Source organism: Microtus pennsylvanicus, chromosome 9 (assembly GCF_037038515.1).
Source record: "Microtus pennsylvanicus isolate mMicPen1 chromosome 9, mMicPen1.hap1, whole genome shotgun sequence".
Lineage (NCBI taxonomy): Eukaryota > Metazoa > Chordata > Mammalia > Rodentia > Cricetidae > Microtus > Microtus pennsylvanicus.
The window spans coordinates 8,655,135-8,670,493 of NC_134587.1; the positions used below are offsets into that span (position 1 = coordinate 8,655,135).

At 51.4% G+C, this 15,359-nt stretch overlaps 1 protein-coding gene across 2 annotated transcripts in view; it reads right to left on the reverse strand.

Annotated features, from left to right (window-relative positions):
• Positions 1 to 978: 978 nt before the first annotated feature.
• The window catches only part of LOC142857146 (homeobox protein Hox-D11), a 67,146-nt gene continuing 52,765 nt past the window's right edge, over positions 979 to 15,359 (reverse strand). The window contains exons 1-2 of one of the 2 annotated variants that reach the window (XM_075984853.1): positions 3,558 to 4,159; positions 979 to 1,736 (exon numbers count right to left, since the gene is read on the reverse strand). In XM_075984853.1, the coding sequence (XP_075840968.1) occupies positions 979 to 1,736; positions 3,558 to 4,098 (1,299 nt within the window). In that variant the 5' untranslated portion in view covers positions 4,099 to 4,159. Of the gene's footprint in view, positions 1,737 to 3,557; positions 4,160 to 15,359 lie in introns of those variants that run through there. The other variant, XM_075984854.1, reaches the window with a different exon arrangement.

Below are 15,359 nucleotides of genomic sequence, written 5' to 3' on the forward strand. Positions count from 1 at the left end.
CTCCAAGACAAGTTATGCAATAGGTTCCAAATAAACAAAATATTTTTCAGAGGGTCCTTTTTTTATTGGGGGAGGGGCTTACAGAGGGATCAAGGCAGAGTTGTCTGCCTGCAAATGTGTGTGAGTAACACAGATACACTTCCAACTGAGGAAAAATTTTTTTATTCTAAATGTTTGTTCAAATAGTAGCAGACAATTTGAAATCAATAAGCTGTGTCGAGCGGTGAGGGCTTCGGTTGTTGAGAAACGCCGTGCTATGCCACCGGGCTGCCTGCCTCTAACCATGAAGGGCCGTTTGTGATCTCAATCCTTTACATCAACTACAAACACCAGCCACGGTTACAACTGTTCAAAACTACTCTCTCAACTAGTTCAGACCAAGGGGACTAAAGAGATGAAATGTGGCCCCCAAGGCCCGGGAGCGCGTACCTAGGCCCGGCTGGAGAATTCTACAAATATACACATAAATACATTAAGACGAGGATAAATAATCAGGGAAACGAAATTACTCGCTTCAAATAATAAATACAGATTGTTTAGTCCGATGCAATCTTTACAGGAGGGGAAGGAGCATATAAATTAAGGTCTCTGAAACTAAGCTAGATGGAGGGGCCAGGCCTGGGATTCTCCAGGCTCTAGTCCCTCTTCAGGACACGCCACGGGTGGGTCTCGGACTTACCTTAGGGACACCATTACCAGATTAGAGTCCCTCGGTCCGCAGTATATGGCACTGTCAGGTTTACAGGGGAGGATCCTTGCGGCTGATTTATAGCGAGCCACCCAAAGGAGGACGCGCCTGGAGGGGAGGCCCAGTAGTGTCAGCCTCGGCCGCTGGAAGCCGGAGACTCGAGAGGCAGCGGCCAGACCAGATCCGGGAGGGGGGTGCCCCGAGCTGCCCCTCGGGCCCCGCCCCGCCACCACCCCTGCCACCAAAACCAGAGAGGTAATTGCACCGAGCTACCAGGCCGGCGGCAACCGCTACAGATGTGTCAGTTTGGGGGCCTCGGGCAGGCGTCCCTGAGACGAGTGGTGAGCCGAGAGATCTGTGTAGGTGGGATGAGGGTCGCACGGTCCGTGGTGGTGGTTGCCAGGGATTTGAGCGGCGCAGCTGTAGTCCACGCTGGCCGAAGACGGGTGTGAGAGGTGGCCCAGATTGAAGACCGGCCCGGATGCGGGCGCCATGGAGTCGACGAAGTTGCCACCCACGTACACCGGGCTGCCCTGCAGGTTGGCGCTGGCGAAGCCGCCGCCGTTGCTCGCCATGGGGTGGGGCTCGAACTCGGGCGCCGCGTAGCGCTTCTGCTGCGGCAGGCAGCTGCTGAGCGGCGCCGTGTAGGCTGCCAGGCCGTACATGTTGGGCTGCGATTTGGCGAATGCGGGCGGCGAGGGTGCGTCGTAGGCCAGGCCGGGCACGGGCGGCAGCTGGCCGGAGTAGGCCACGTGGCCCGCCGCTCCTCCAAGAGGTGGGCTGCGCTCTGGGGACTGGCCCGCCGGAGAATGCAGGATGCCCTTGGCCTTCTGGTCCTTCTTGTATTTCATACGACGGTTCTGAAACCAGATCTTGATCTGGCGCTCGGTGAGGTTCAGCAGGTTGGCCATCTCCACGCGGCGTGGCCGGCACAGGTAGCGGTTGAAGTGGAACTCCTTCTCCAGCTCCACCAGCTGAGCGCTCGTGTACGCCGTGCGCACCCGCTTGGATGCTGGGCCCGGAGGGCTCTTATCCTCGCAGTTCTCTCCTGGGCAGAGGTAGAGACAGAGAGGGTGCTGAGCGAGGGGTAGGGAACCTCAGAATAGAGAGGGGTGCTTTCCTGTCTTCATTTCCCCCCTCTGCTCTCACCTCCAATCCCTCCAGTCGGGTAGAAGGTTTTGATAGGTCAAAGTCTGAAGGAACACTCACTCTACACGCCTCTAGGCCTACCTGTCAGTCGCACCTGCAGCTGCTGCCTTCCTCTGCCTTGCCTTTCCTCTCCACCCTACCCCACCATCTCATCGCAACCCACAGGCCATGAAGGACTTTACTGTGAGGCTAAGAGCAACTCGTGAGATACTCCCCTGTCAAAAAAAGAAAGAAAGAAAGAAAGAAAGAAAGAAAGAAAGAAAGAAAGAAAGAAAGAGCCAGGCTTCTTTAAACGCCTCTCCCAAGCTCTGCTGCTGGGGACTAGGGGCTGGAGGTTGGGGTGTCTGAGGCAGCTCCAGCCTGCCTGGCTTGTTTACAAGTCAAGCACTCCAAAGAGTGAAGAAGTAGGGAGGGAAGGGTCTTGGCACCTGACTCCAGCCAGGTGCACCAAAAGGCCAGGAGGTGATAATACACCCCCCCCCCAACCAAGATACTGCCCTGGAGTTTGAGGGGATCCCAAGGCCAGGCTGAAAGCATGTTGCATATGGCCATGCAGCCTCAGCACTGGCTTCACCTCCCCTGCCACCCCTCAGCTGCTTGTCCACTCCTTCACTGGGAAGACAAATGGATTTCTCCTGGGAGGGAGGGCCTGTGTCTGAGCTGAGGAGGGAGGGGCAGAGGGGGGAGCTTTAGAGCAGGAAGAAGCTTTCCTCTAGGAGCCACAAGCCCAGAGAGCATCAGGCAGAGCAGAGACCTGATAACAAATCACATCCCAGGCTCCAGACTAGCCCTGGACCCGGAGAGTCAACCCCATCAAGAACGCAAAGCCAGAAACGTTCAAGAAGGAAGGGCCTGGGCGGAGAGAGAAGGCATCGGCTCCTCACTGGACCCATATTCTTCAGACTTAAAATGGACCAACAGAAGTCTCCTCAGCTCTAGAGTCTCCCTTCCCAGGGCAGGAAAGCCTACAGCTGCTCTGGTTCCAAATTATTCTCTCCCCTAGAATCTGCTCTTCCCTGTTATGGGTTCTCTAGAGTGAGCTGAGTCTTACAGTTTTTCCCTGAAGGCCCTGAAGTCGTGCCCCTTAGATCCCAAGTCCACCACTTTGCAGTTCTGGGGATCTGGGAAAAATGAGGGTGTTAGCATGTGTCTATTTTAAAGAGGTATTTGGAAAGTTAAATAAAATAAATAGATAATGTTTATAACTTATTTGGGCATGGTTCTTTTTCTTCTTTGGGGGTATGATTTATCTTGACTTGGCTTTCTGTTTTGAGACAAAAATCTCTTAATGGTGTCCAAGAACTCACTATGCTTCCTAGGCGCTCCTTGACCTCAAGATGCTCCTGCCACCGCCTCAAGTGTTGGGATTATAGGTGTACAAAGCCACACCCTGCCTGTCTTCACATTTGAAGGGCTGGTGGGTAAAAGAGGAAGCTGAGTTATGACGAGTGCCTGGGACGGCAGATAATATGTCAGCATTAGAAAGAACTTCCTATTAATACGCGTGAGAACAGTCCAGGAAGGGCATCAGGGAGGAAAGCATGCCCTATCTCTGCAAGAGTATGTATCCAATGAGAATCACTAGAAAAGACAGACATTTCTACATTTGGATACAGTGTTGCTAAGGTTGCTCTTATAGACCTGAGTCTCTTGGCTTCCAGGTAATTGGTTCTTAAGGTCAGTCTGAAGGGTTATGGTCTAGAGATGCCCAGAGAACTACCTGAAGTGGCACAGCTGTTCTTCTGCTTTGAGTTCTGCCGGGATTCTTTCATCCAGGGGAAGATCTGCTTGCTGATGGTGGCAGAAGAGCTGGAAGCATTAGGTCCACCCTTGGTCTTCTTGGCAGGTACTCCACCTCCAGGGTTGGTTGGCGAGGATGGGGGCAAGGTGGGTGGTGGAGGAGGGGGCTGTGGTGGTTGCTGCTCGGAGTTCAGCCCAGGAGGCTGGTTGCCACCAGCCCCACCCTGGCTGTTCCCAGTGCCAGGTCGCATGCAGCTACCATTAAGTTCAGCTCCTTTATGGCCTGGGGCTCGGAGAGGTGCAGAACTCTGGATGGAGCAGGCAGAACCTGGGTAGTCACTGTCCAGGGAGTTGGCAGCTGCAGGGGGTGGGTAGGGCTGGTGAGGAGTGCTGTAGCCATATGCCTCCGTGGCTTTGCTGTAACCGTAGCCTCCAAAGAGTCCTGGGTTCTCATAGTATGCAGCCTTCTGCATGGTGCACTGAGGAAGTTCCAGGGCCTCCTGACCCTGCTCAAATAACATTGACTACCACTCTCCCCTTCACCACCAAGGCCAATGTCTGCTGAATCTTGAGAGAGCTGGGTCAACTCCCAGGTTCCAGGTGACCTGCCAAGAAAGAAGGGGGAGAGATCCTAGAGGGACTGCCATTGGCAAGACCAATCAATACAAACAGACTAGAGCAGGCTTTCAGCTTCCCACTCACTTTGAAGTAGAAGGATGGGCAAGGTTCTGGATTGGTGTTTTATAAAGCTCAATTTAAACAAAATTTTGAAAAAGTTGGAGTATTTCTCTTAAATGTAAGAAAAGACCTTTCCGGCCGGGAAGTGGTGGCGCACGCCTTTAATCCCAGCACTTGGGAGGCAGAGGCAGGCGGATCTCTGTGAGTTCGAGACCAGCCTGGTCTACAAGAGCTAGTTCCAGGACAGGCTCCAAAACCACAGAGAAACCCTGTCTTGAAAAACAAAAACAAAAACAAAAGACCTTTCCTCCTGAGTTCAACTTTAGCCTAAGGGAGAAGTTCTTTCCACCTCAAGATTCTCTTGGAGAATTGTCTTTCTCCAAGATTGTCAACACAGCTTTTGAGCCTGCATGGGAAAACATTTATGGATGACTGATTCTTTCTCTAAAAGATGAACTTCTTAAAGGGAAGGATTGTGTTTTCTTTTTCATCTACATAACTCTAGTATTCAATGGTAGTGTTTATTGAATCGATGGATGAATGAGTGGATAAGTTACAGTCAGTTTTGGGATAATCCTGTGGTTTGGATTTGCTTGGTGCTAGAGATCAGCTCCAAGGCTCTGTGTAAGCTGCAAGGAGGCTCTACAAACCCCCAAGCCCTAATGCTGTGAGGGGACTCTACAAACCCCCAAACCCTAATGCTGTGAGAGGACTCTACAAACCCCCAAGCCCTAATCTCAGAGTCTGGATGAACAAAAGAGAAGCCCTATTACACAGCCAGCGTTTCCAGAACTTCCCACCTAGATTCAGAAGACAGTCCACTTTGATGGCAGGGTGAGAATCCACACAGTTAGTTTTATGAGTCAGCACTCTGAAATCTACAGTGTAAAAAACTAGAAAGCAAAAAACAAAAGGAAGACTTAAAGACTCCCAAGCTTAATTTGAAGCTAAAGAGGGGGGAGAAAGGTTGTGTTTTTTTTTTTTTAATCTGCATTTCCCACATCCCTACTTTGTCTTTCTGCCACTTTTAGGAGGGGTGTTTCTAAAAAACAAAGAAAGGATTTAGATCTTAAAATGCTGCAGTGTGAGTGAATGGTGGATGCTCTCATAACTTTATCGTTTTCCTTTGGCTCTTTACACAAATAGATATTATACTGACCTCTGCTCTGGACAGTCCATTCTGCCCCACCTGTCACCCAACCTGTAGCCAATGAGAGAAGTTCTCTTGACATGATGGATGGACCCAGACTTAGAAGGATGGAAAGGAACTAAGAAAAATTCTTCTCCTTTTGTGTGCTCTGATTCTTCATGAGGGGGGTGCTCTCCCCACCCATCCTGAAAGGCTCCCGAGGAGTTAAAGTATAACTAATATCGTTCAATCACTTTTGTCTGTTTGATAAAGAAAACCCACAGGTCAGCTCTCTGGCCTCAGTGCTTGAGCTCATCCCAAAATTCTCCCTGGCTTCCTCCATCAAGAGAGACCACATCATGCAGACTTAAACACAGGAACCAAAACACTTCTGCATTAATTTCCCCCTGTATTTCCACCAGAGAGCCCAACCACTGAAGAAAAGTCTCCGAATTAGCCTTTGTTTGGTATATGGTTGCCCATTTTGCTTTAGAACACAAGTGAATATGCCATTTATCTTGATGAGAGAGATGGGTCCTTCTCAGTGGGTTGCAGTAATAACTGAAATGTTTTGTCGTAAGCCTTGTTTCTGCTAGTATCCATAAATGTGTGCAGTTAAGATATCCACCTAACAAAGCTAGACTAATTCTTTTGATTAATTTTCAATACCAACCCCTGACTATTAAAGTTACCAAAGAGCAAAGGAACAGTAAATCCTCATTCTGTGACTAATATTTATATACGTTTGCCAAAGGCCAAAGAAGCTGCCACACTAGGTCGACTAAGTTTTAGGGCTTTTCAGGGATCCTGCTCCGTTCTGGAAGTCTGAGTGGTTGCATCAGGCTTCTGGGACCACCTGATTTTGTTTGCTGCTGCTTTATCACTTCCTTGACAGCTGTGGAAGCAAAACATCCCCCTTCTGCCTCCATGTTGACCAAGTTTGTCTTGGGAGGTGGACCAGTCACATTGAAATAGCTTCTTGAGGAACCAAGCGAGCCTATGAGACAGATGGCTTTTACATATTATTTCTGCTTCTGTGGCATGCTCTTAGTAAAATCTCTCTATAAAGGCCTCGGAGGCACAGATAGCCCTCACAACCAGAGTCGTCTCTCGCCTGTTTACATTGTCTCAAAGAATTTCCAGGCCCACTTCATGGGCTAATGTCCACTTCTTTACAATCAAAGGTAGCAGCGGTGCTCTTCTTTTCAGGAAAACACACACACACACACACACACACACACACACGCACAACTTTGCAGCACCCACCATACAGAGCCCTAAAGAAGCTCCGCTTCCAGAGCACAACCTGAAAATATTGTTACAAAACTGATTTTTTTAAAAAAAGTTTATTTCTTTCCAGAAATCTCTACTCCTTGTGAACTCTGCTTGAACCTAAAAAACGGGACTGGGTCATAAATCATTTGGACAATGGTCAACTGTTCAGTGGCTCATCTTTTCGATCACTCCCCCCCTCCCCGTTAAGGCTTTCTTTTCTCACCCTTTGGTACCTTTGCTCATTTGAGCACCAAGATCCAAATGCCTTGGGGGGGGCACAGCTTTGGGGGAGGAGCAGTTGAGCAGGACTTCTTATTCTGGAGTAGTCCTCAGTTTTCCTCTCCTCCTCCTAGCCCCTCCCCCTCTTCCTTCTCTTCCTATCCCCCCCCCCCCCCAGAGGAACACAGTGCCGTGCAGCCACCCTATCCTCTGAAGCACTCCTTCCTCTCAGGGAAGGGTCGCCTAACTGAACTGGTTAGTTCTTTTCCAAAGTCCCTGGAAGTTACCCAACCCAGCGTGGAGGCCCAACCGCAGGCCCAGAAGACAGGGCCAAATGGTTTCCAGCCGGAAGGAAGGCCAGGCACCCTCTCAGAGTTCGCATCCCTCGCTCCCCAGCCGCGCTGGCCCGCCCAGTAGGCCTAGCCTCAGAAGCAACGGAGCCCTGATACTTGCTCACTGCACTTAATTCTGCCCAGATCAATACCTAATATGATACCGAATAAATAAAAGGCGCTCACAGCGGCCAGGGGACAGGGTTATTAAGCAGCTGGAGCTCTCACGGTGCATATCAATGCACCTGTCATTGTGGTTTGTAACAAAATTTATGACTGCGACCACGGCAGCAGTAAACGCTTCAGTAAGGAATGAAAAGAAAAACACTTCCCAAGGCCCGGCACTTTTCAGAAGTGGAAAGCAGGCTCCGCGTAGGAGGCAGAGCAGCAAAAGAATCCCCTACTCCGCACTTTTCCCGTCCACACACCCTGCGTGCGAGCTGTGGGATTATATAAAGTGGCCGGCGACGGCCCGGGCCAGCAGCTATGCTCGGTAGCCCGAGCTGGAAAGAGAGGATCGCAAGCCCAGCCGAGGACCACAGACCTGCTACCCGCCTGGCCTCCGACGCGGGGAGGCTCCATGGACGCGCAGAGACCCGCTAGGCGTTTGCTAGCCGGCCGTGGCCTTTGCTCGCCCGCCATGGCTGCGAGAAGGCCGAGGGAGAGGAAGGCTTGGGCTGGGAGGGAGCCGACAGCACCGGGCTGTGTCTAGCGCTGCAATGGTAGTAAATAACCATTTACCGTCAGTCGGTGCCAGTTAAGACAGAAGTGGGAGGTGATGCTTGTGTTAGCTTCTCTTAAAATTCTCAGAGGTTTATGTTGATCTAACGCCTTACTTTGCTTAAGCCGGGTCTTCAAATAACCCACGGGTCTCGACTCTTACTGGGCATTTTTGTTGATTCAGTGGGACCGAGCGTTGACACTCTTCCCTGATGGCTTTGCAACTTCAGGTTTGGGAAACCACTCCTCAGCGGGTTTGCTGGGAAAAGAACTATTTGCCCACATTGTCCCGACCTCTCAGTCTGAGCCTCTTCTGCTCTTTGGGAAGCCCAGAGCGCCATTCTAAATCACTTCTGTTTAGCCCGGATAACTCAGTACAGTAACACACCCTGCATTTAAGACAGCGGACCTACTCTATTAAAGCGCCATAAATTTGAAGGCCGATGATCGGTTCTCATGTAACAGGCAGCCGCTCACACTGAGGTGATCCACTTCAAAGCCGCCCTTTGTTTTATGCCTTGATGTGGGAATCCTGGGATGGCTACTTTAAGCTGAAGGGAAGGAACATGGAAATGCGGTGGGGATTATTTATTTAAATCACCCCCCACGCGCCACAGTTTTCTGTGTGAGTATAATGTCTTGAATTTTGTTTCTAACTCTTTTTGTAGGCTCTTCAGTTTTCTTTGATATTCTGCGGAAGCAGATCTGGAACAAAAATGGAAAACTCGGGAGCAGCCGGTTCTGTCTTGCAAACATTGCCAGGAGAGCCTTTACCCCCTTAAGGGTGTCATAATCAATGTGGCTATTGTATGTGGAGCCTGCAGCCGTTCCAGATGCTTTGGCCCCAGCAGAATGAAGACTCAGTTGGCTCCAGGGGAACTAGAGGGCAAAAATCCTTGCCTGGGTGGGGGAGGGGAGAGAACCTGGTCGTGAGGAAAGGACCGGGGGTGAGCCAAGTGGGTCAGGCCGCGCAGAGAACGCGATGAATGGAGGTGGGAGGAAGGGTTAGGAAAGGAGGTTAGCTACTTAGGTGCACCTGGGGTGGATGCTACTAGAGCTGCCCCCAAAGGACCCGAGTGAACCCGGAGCTAGGCACTGGCTATATCCGGGTTTACACATTGTATCTCTGGCTCAGCTAGCTTTCCTGAGTCTATCAGAGAATACCCAAACCGTTCTGGGCCTGGGATGCTCAATTCTGGATCGGGACTAGGCTATAAACCGCCTTGAAGACAGCGGACCCACTCTGTTAAAGTGCCTAAGAAACCAACAGCCCTCCCTACCTCCACCCCAAAACCTCCACCCCAAGTCGCTCTCCAGCAGGCGCTGGCCCCTGGTCAGGTGAAAGGAAAGAGACGCTGTCTCTCTTGATCTGCCCTGTGCAATTTGTCGACTCAGTAGTTTGCAAACACTAAACTGCGCCCGGGAAAACCCCACACAAAGCGTTCGGGGCGCTTCTAAAGACTAGAGAGCGTAGCCATAAGCCTTTGAAGTGACCTTTGGCTCACGCTGCAATAACTCACCCCTTAATGAGCACCCAACGGAAGCGCCTCAGAGAGATCCCAGCCCGGTAGGATTCCTAACTTTGCGCCCTGGCTTCAGCTTCCCAGACGACCTGGGTCCAAAGGGGCATGTCATTTGCCTGCTTACTACACCCCAACCCGCTTGACTGGGCCCTCAAGGATGGCGCAGTAGAGATGCAGGGGTTCTCAGGATGCTCAAACCCATGGCCAAAGTCCTCAAATCACTTTATATTATGCAATCGCGTGGGCAGACATCAACCTGCGATTATCTTTTTTTATTTTTGAAAAGGGCTTTTTTTAGACGTAGAATCACTCCCCAAGAAGATGGATCTAGTTAAATTTTATTTTCCAGGTGCTGAGGAACCCGGTAAGTTCATACTTGGGCTTTTTATGGTGAATGGTACTCTCTGAGCTCTGGGCACAGGGGGCTCGGGAAGTGGAAAGGGAAACGGATCCCAAGTTGGTTAGTTGGGTCACAATCAAAACACCTTTCCTCCAGAGCTTTCTTCTGCGTTCCCTCCTCTCCTCTTCTTCAAACCAGGCGGCACTGACCTAATTTCTGTCTTTTGGGTGCCCCAAATCGTGGTCTGAGCCCGGCTGGATTCTCGTCCTGTCTTGAGTTCTAGGACTCCTTCCTCAGCCAGAAACTTCAGAGGCAGAAGGGTCCTGCCCGCTAGCTGTTGGGGAAGAGCTGGCTCCAGACAACCCGACCCCCATACCCCACCCACCATCCGCACCCAGGGAAAACTCTTCAGGATGGGGGCCAGAGAGGAGACTTGGTGAGGATTATTGAAAATTTCGGGGAAGTTCTAAGTGAGTGCTCCATGGGGCCAAATGAAATGCTGCTCGCAGTAATTGGATTCAGCTGACTAAGCTGGCTGGCTCGCAGCTCCGAGGCAGTGAGCAAAGAAAAAACGTCCACCGACTTCAAATTCTGATGGAGCCCAGTGCAGCTGATTGACAAAACAACTTGTCTTGCTCCCTTTGAAGACAAGAGCTGTGGAACTTAGTCCCTTCTCCCAGTGGGGCCGGGCCCAACTTAAATTTCTGGAGTGTACCTCAATTTGGGGTTCCTTCCATGGGGTAGTGCCTTGGGATCTGGCCCACTCCCGCTCATGAAGCCACTCACCCTTGCCTTGGTTGGGGGTAAAGACCTGCGATAGTTTGTCTTCTACACTTGTAGGCTGAAGTTAGGAGGAACAAGTCAACAAAAGGATATGTGGGATGCAGAAACCAATATGATTTAGCTTTTACCACTTAGGGTTATTTGGGTAGAAGGACCCAGAAACACTAAACCTTTCTTCATCATTGTAAGAGTCACAGCCTATGATGAGAGACTGGAGAAGCCTCTCAAACTCTTCAGGGTAGTTTGGGGGGGAGTCTTTTCAAATTGGGGGACATTTTTTACTCCTGTGGGAAAAATGGGAAGCCAACAGCAAGAGGTAAAGGCTCGCCAGTGTTTGGAGGTGGCTACCTGAACAATGCAGGGAGCTGGCTGGTCATACAGTTTATTTTAAATGCGTATAAATCAACCTGCCCGCACCCCAGCCCAGCAGCCCAAGACGCAGAATTAATATGATGGTCCATCTTACTTTGGCAGTGACAGTGTAAAAAAAAAAGTTTCTTTTTATTCAGCCCATTTTCAGCCCATTCTCATAACTACACATTTACCCTCAAAATACTAACTCCAGCCCCTAGTCCGCTCAACAAACCCATTCCTTAAACTGCTACACCCCCTCCCCAACGCTGCCGGCCACCCTCCAAGCCTGGTAAGGTGGTGTCCTCTTAACCTTTTGGTAGGCGGGGAATGTCCCCATAAAAGCACACCTCGTTACGATTAATCACCCTCCTCAATGTATATGTAGGAGCGCGCATCTAGGTCTGCGGGCTGCCTCACCAATTGGCAATAATCAAGATCACAGATTACACAAAATAAATCATATTTAGTATCCCGCTCAGGGCAGCAAACAGCACCGTGCCCAAAGATTTCCATTTTGTCATGCAATTGCTTACCTGGATCCCAATTTATCATAAACCTGGTGTCCTCGGTCTCAGAGTGGGCGCCAGTGGGGGGCAGAGCTAGCCTTCCCCCTTTGTCTGCAGACAGCAGTGTCCCAACCCTGGTCTTGTGCGCTTGCAGACTCGGCCATATACCCGAACACACGGAATTCCCGGTAGAACGGAACCAGGCTGAGGTTCAACTACCAATAAACGCTGGAGGAACGAGTTTGTAGTCCCCAAGCTGGCTTTGCCTGCGCTGCTCGCTGGTCGGTCCACCCGCCCGCCGGTCCGCTCCCAGGCCCAGAGCGGAGGCCACTTGCTCCCCCACCCACTCCTGGGTTCCTGCCCAGCCCTCCCAGGCCCCCCAGAGCTCGGGATTTGTTTTGCTTTCGGAACGTGGTCCTTTCTGAATTTGGAGAGAGCCCCGGAAACCCCCTCATAGTCGGGAAATACAGACGCTGCCTTCAAATGCGAGCATATTTGTTCACGTGACCCCGAGGGAAGATTGTACTGATTGAGGCTGAAACTTTCACGCCATCCAGCCCAAGAGCGCAGCCAGGCCTGGGGGCTGGGAGGAGGGGCGCAGGAAGCTTGGGACCCAGGAGCCTTCCCTGGGGCAAGACCCTGGTGGAGGAGAGAAGGAAAGCCTCCATCCTCGCAGCTTGGGATCAGCGCAGCCACAGCCTGGCCGACTGCAGTGGGGTGAGGACTTGAGAGTCTCTCCGGGCAAAGACCTCTGACCCTGGCCCGGCCTTCTGCCAGACCTACCAGTGGATTGGACATTTTAGAGGTTTCCTCTTAGAAGCCTTTGTGGAAAGGACTATGAAAAAGAAATTCGGGGCTTCCCTGGCTCCTCACCGTTCTATACTCCATATCTGCACGCACCTAGACAAGATGTCCTGCCCGTCCCCCAGGCTGCTGTCTGTCTGCTTCCTCACTCCCCGCCAGGCACTTAAGTCTCACAGCACCCGTTCCTGCCTTAAGGTAGGACCCGCTGGTTCTCAATTCTGGCCTGTCACCCTGCCACCCCCGCCACTCCTTGGGGGCGCTGGCTGGGGTTCGCGGACCCAGCAGGCAAGCTGCCGCTACTAAACCAGAAGAAAAAAAAATGCCTAGCAGCAGGGCAGGCCCTGGCGCGTGACCTCTTTTCTTGGCGCTCTGAGCACTACACCCAAGTGTTTTGGGGTCTGGAGTCACCTAGGCGAGGAATTCCTGCCCACCTTGATCTGTGTGAGTCCAGATCTGCTCAGAGCCGACAGGATCCTGTATGATTCCGGAACTGCTCAGAGCTAACGGGATCCCACAGGCCCAACAACAGCCGGGCAGCTTCCCGCTTCCTGCGGTAACTCCAAGAGGGCAAGGGGGCCTACTGAATCGGGCTTACCTGGGGATAACGAGATTTCTATTTTAGAATTACTGTATCAGAACACGATCTTACCACTCTGCAAGCGACTAGATGAGATTGGCCGCAGATATTCTGCATGTAGGAAGAAGAGTTAAGCGAATCTCGAATCTCGGTCAAGGCTCACTCCTGGGTTGTAGAGAGCCCCTGTCTAACCTCTGGTCAGGCCGCCTTCACCCTAGAACCCCATATGATGGGAAACTCCCTCCCGAATTTGGCTTTCTCAGTTTCTTAGCGGCTCTGCCAAGAAGTTGATGTCCCAAGGCTTGTATGGCCTGTTAAGAGGCAAAGTGAACCCCAAAGCTATATATGAGCTCCAAGGAAAGAAAGAAGATTTTGAAACCCCAATCTAGAGGATCCAGCAGGTTCCAAAGAAAGGGTCACTAGATCCTTCTCCCAAACTTAACAGGGAGTCCCCTCCTTTTGTTCACCTGTCCTGGCCAGGGCTCAGACCCACTTGGGGTGCCTGTAGTAATGGACCTTAGGCTAACCCCACTCCCCCCCATTCTGAGGACCCCACCCCAGGCCTCCAGCCAGGGGTTGAGCTCGCTGCGGACTGCAAGTGTTAATTCCCCAGTCAAAGAGGGGGGGGCTGCTTTGCGGGAATTCGTCTCCAGGAAAGGATCTAAGCCTTCTTCAATCGGAGCATATGTTCATAGAGCAATAAACCGGAAAGATTTACAGTCCTCGCCCGGCCCCCAACAGCCTCACACCCTTTCAGGAATTACTTACGATGATTTATCACACCAACCCGGGCAATTGTCACACTGATAAAATAGCCCGGGCCTGTGCCCGCCAAGCCGGGCCTTGGGAGGCTGTTGGAGGCCCGACCTCTAGGGAGACTGGGAAGCCTTTTTGTGGGTTCTTTTCTGAACATACGAGGGGCTGTCTGAGTGGATCGAAGTGGGTGGGGTGAGCGGGGAGACGATTCTCATTGAGAAAAAACGCAAGCAGAGAAAGCACCCGGAATCTGCGTGCAGGAGTCACTTGCTAAGCACATAAACATTTGTCATCTTTGAATAATTGAATTAATGTGTTATTGTTTGAATGTATAATTCATAACGGGGAAAACTTTGTTGCTGTCCTTACGGAGAAATACACACACACACACACATCAAAATTTTAAAACAAACATACACACAACTCTAAACTCTAATCACACAGGGCCTGCTCTCTGAATTCTCCTCAAAGTCAGTGGAGGCACGGATGTTGGGGGTGGGGGGAAGTGAACGAAAGGACTGTCCATCGAAAATCCCGGGTCAGAGCCTGCAGTTCAAAGAAGAGAATGTTTGGTACTGGCTCCCATCTCAGGGCCGTGGCTAGCTGGGGTGGGGTTGGACCTAAGCACAGCCGCCTTCAGGATGTCAAATCTTGGAGTGGGGGGTGAAAAAAGACTGAAAAAGTGAGCAAGAGACACTGTCGCTTTTGCGGCTCACCACAGCCTCGCGCCTTTCTCGAAGGCTTCCCCTTGTTTTGGTTGCTCCGACTTGGAGGGCTTCTTTTCCTTTTGTTAGATATTCAAAAATATTTACAAATCCGAAACTAAAGAGGAAGCAAGGAGAAACTGCTCGCTGGAGCGAGGAGCCGCTGAGCTAGGGGTGGGGAAGGCAGAGGTAGAGAGAAGTAGCTTGGAATCATTATCTGTTGGTTAAAATCTGCCTGGGGTAAAATTTCAACTCGATTTTATAGCCTTCTATTATGACGCAAAGAAAAATTTACGAGCCTCGCTTGAAAAGAGGGCCAGGGCCTTTTCTCGCTGGTTTAAGAATAGGCGGCAGATGCGGTGACAGCGACCATTGTTCCCGGTAGACACAGGCGACCGGGCAACCTCGGCCCGCGTGCGCCAGGAGTGTCCCCAGCCCGACGGGATTTTTTTTTCTTTAAACTCCTGTTGTCTGGGGAGCAGGCTGCGCGCACCCTCACCCCTCGCACACCCTAGGCATCCTCATCCACACCCTCTCTCTCTCTCTCTCTCTCTCTCTCTCTCTCTCTCTCTCTCTCTCTCTCTCACACACACACACACACACACACACACACACACACACACACACACTCGGCCGCCCATAGTAATTTTTCATAAGTGCAAAGCTTCGCTGAACCAAAGGTCACAATCCAAGCCACTAACAACTTCTGGCCGGCGCGCGGTTCCAAACCAGGGAAGCAACGGCAACTATTAGTCAGCGGCTCTGACAGCTAAGTTCATTAAGGATTGAAATCTGATGAAATAAAAGTAGCCCAAATATTTACCTGCGGGCCGCGCTCAGCGCCCGCCGCGGGGCCGGGTCTGCGGGCGCGGGGGACCCCCCTCGGCGGGCCGTGTTCTCGGGATCCCTGCACTTTCCAAGTCGGAGAGAGCCCTTTGCGTGGCAGATTAATGACGACTCCGTGTTTCTTAAGGGACGTGCTGAATTAATTATTTCGCCAATCACGTGGTCGCGACTTGTAGAAATCTATTCTTATCATCTTCCTCGCACTTTGAAAATTCTCCGGGTTATGAGCGGCCCTC